The sequence below is a fragment of the Merops nubicus genome, unplaced genomic scaffold (assembly GCF_000691845.1).
Source record: "Merops nubicus isolate BGI_N331 unplaced genomic scaffold, ASM69184v1 scaffold34601, whole genome shotgun sequence".
NCBI lineage: Eukaryota > Metazoa > Chordata > Aves > Coraciiformes > Meropidae > Merops > Merops nubicus.
Window position 1 is genome coordinate 1 of NW_008586828.1, and position 2148 is coordinate 2148.

The 2148-nt window shown below is 45.8% G+C and overlaps 1 protein-coding gene across 1 annotated transcript in view; it reads left to right on the forward strand.

The window, feature by feature from the left end:
- Nucleotides 1-658: 658 nt before the first annotated feature.
- The window catches only part of GINM1 (glycoprotein integral membrane 1), a gene marked incomplete at its 5' end in the record, with an annotated part of 7943 nt that continues 6453 nt past the window's right edge, over nucleotides 659-2148 (forward strand). Inside the window, one exon of the mRNA XM_008948761.1 lies at nucleotides 659-810. Coding sequence (XP_008947009.1) covers nucleotides 659-810 — 152 coding nt within the window. The remainder of the gene's footprint in view (nucleotides 811-2148) is intronic.

Genomic DNA, 2148 nt, shown 5'->3' on the forward strand with positions numbered 1-2148 from the left:
TGGTCAGGTATGAAAGCAGAGGAGGGGCAGAAAAAACACGGATCAGAGAACTGACACTCATCTTGAGTAGCAGCTACAGTGCCTGTGGAAAAGAGCGTGTTTGTTTCTGTGCCGAGAGGAAGGGGAAGGTTGTGGGAATCAAGATGTTTACACAGGTGGCTGGCCCAGCCATGGGGTTACTCTTATGAAATCCTTTGGAGAACTGAAATAAGAATGCAACGATAAGTGAAGCCAAAGAGTGTTTAAATGCAAACCTCAAAGGCAGGATTGAGACACTGTTTGCAGGCTCCCTCAGTCCAAGGATCGTAGAGCACTGCTGTTGTCTGCTGCTTGTATTGTGAGGCTTGCTCCAAGTCCGATTTGGTGAAACACTGGTAAAAATCACGGCACCTGTTTTACCTGCTGCCCTGTTACTATCACTTGTAACAGTGGTTACTGGAAGCATTAGGGTCATCGGTGTAGCAGAGGCTTTGTACAACTCTTCAGGCATCCCTGGTTTGATGCTAGAGGTCCTCTGTAGTTGCAATGACTTTCCCACTCAGACGCTGTGTGTGCAGAGGCATGTGTGTCAGAGCTGCAGCTGTTTGCCCCACGGCTGTATCCTGCTTTCCAGCTGGGGTGGTTTCTCTGTGAAAACTGTGACGTTGTGTGTTAACAGTGGAGAATGGAAACTGGGATCACTTGGCAGATCAGCAGCGCCTGGGAACTGTCAGTGTTCGCATCATGGTCCATGAGTGGCCTTTGGCGTCCAGTTCTGATCTGCAGCTGATTGTCATTCAGGAAGAAGTGACAGAAATTGATGGAAAACAGGTAAAAAAAAACTAACCCAACCCTCTGCTTGTTTTTAATTTAGAAGAAGGAAGTAGTTACCAAGGGTGAAAAGGTTTACATATGTCTGGCTGATGGCTGGAGCACAAAGTGTATAATCTAATGCTAGCACAGTACTGAGGGAGACAATACCAACCTAAGTTGCCTGCACAGTAGCAGGGGTGTTTCATGAGGAGAATTCCAAGTTTTAATGCTTCTATTCTTATTTTAATGATTAAGTGTTGGATGACTTTCCTTTAGGCTTGTTAGAACATCATTAACTCTCACATACTCTTTCAACACATGCATTTATGCAAAGTCAGACAAAATAATGTACAGAATAAAAGGGGCATGGGCTTCTTTTGTGTCCTCAGGATTTCCCCATTGTTGATCTAAGCTAACAGAGTGTTTCAGGCATGTAGCATGGGGGACAGCTTGTAGCAGCAGACTCTTATGGCAGGTGGGCTTGTTGTGAAAGCCCACAACGCCTGAGACTTTAGCCTTAGAATATTTTGCATGTAAGATAATCAATTCATTTGAATAAAAATCTTGACAATTAACATGGATTTTGAGATGAACAGGACCCTCCCCTCCCCCAATTCTAACTGTATTTGCACAAATAGCAGTGAACGCGAGGAGTTACGATTCCAGCTGAGACTGAAATGTGCAGAACTGAGTTTTCAAAATCACCTATAAGGTGTAGCTGTTTTTCCAACCAGAGAGGATCTAGAGAGAACGTACATGTCCTGAAGCCAGCACAAATGTCAAATTTTTAGAATAGAATAAAATCACTATGGTTGGAAAGGACCTCTGGGATCATCAAGCCCATCCTTCCTCCTAACATTTCCCTAACCACTAGACCATAGCCTCAAGTGCTACATCTACTAATTTTTGTAACACCTCCAGGGATGGTGACTCCACCACCTCCCTGGGCAGCCCGCTCTAGTGCCTAACCACTCTCTCAGGGAAGAAATTCTTCCTAGCGTCTAATCAAAATCTTCCCTGGCACAACTTGAGGCCATTTCCTCTCATCCTTTCATTAGTAATTTGGGAGAAGAGATCAACACCAGCCTCACTACAGCCTCATTTAAGGTAGTTGTAGAGAGCAATGAAGTCACCTCTCAGAAGACCTGGAGTCTCCTCCAGACTAAGCAGCCCCAGATCCCTCAGCCGCTCCTCATAAGGCATGTTTTCCAGCCCTCTCATCAGCCTTGATGCCCTTCGCTGGACCCACTCCAGCACCTCCATGTCCTTCTTGTACTGTGGTGCCCAAAACTGGACACAGCACTCAAGGTGCAGTCTCACCAGTGCTGAGTCCAGGGGCACGATCACCTCCCTATT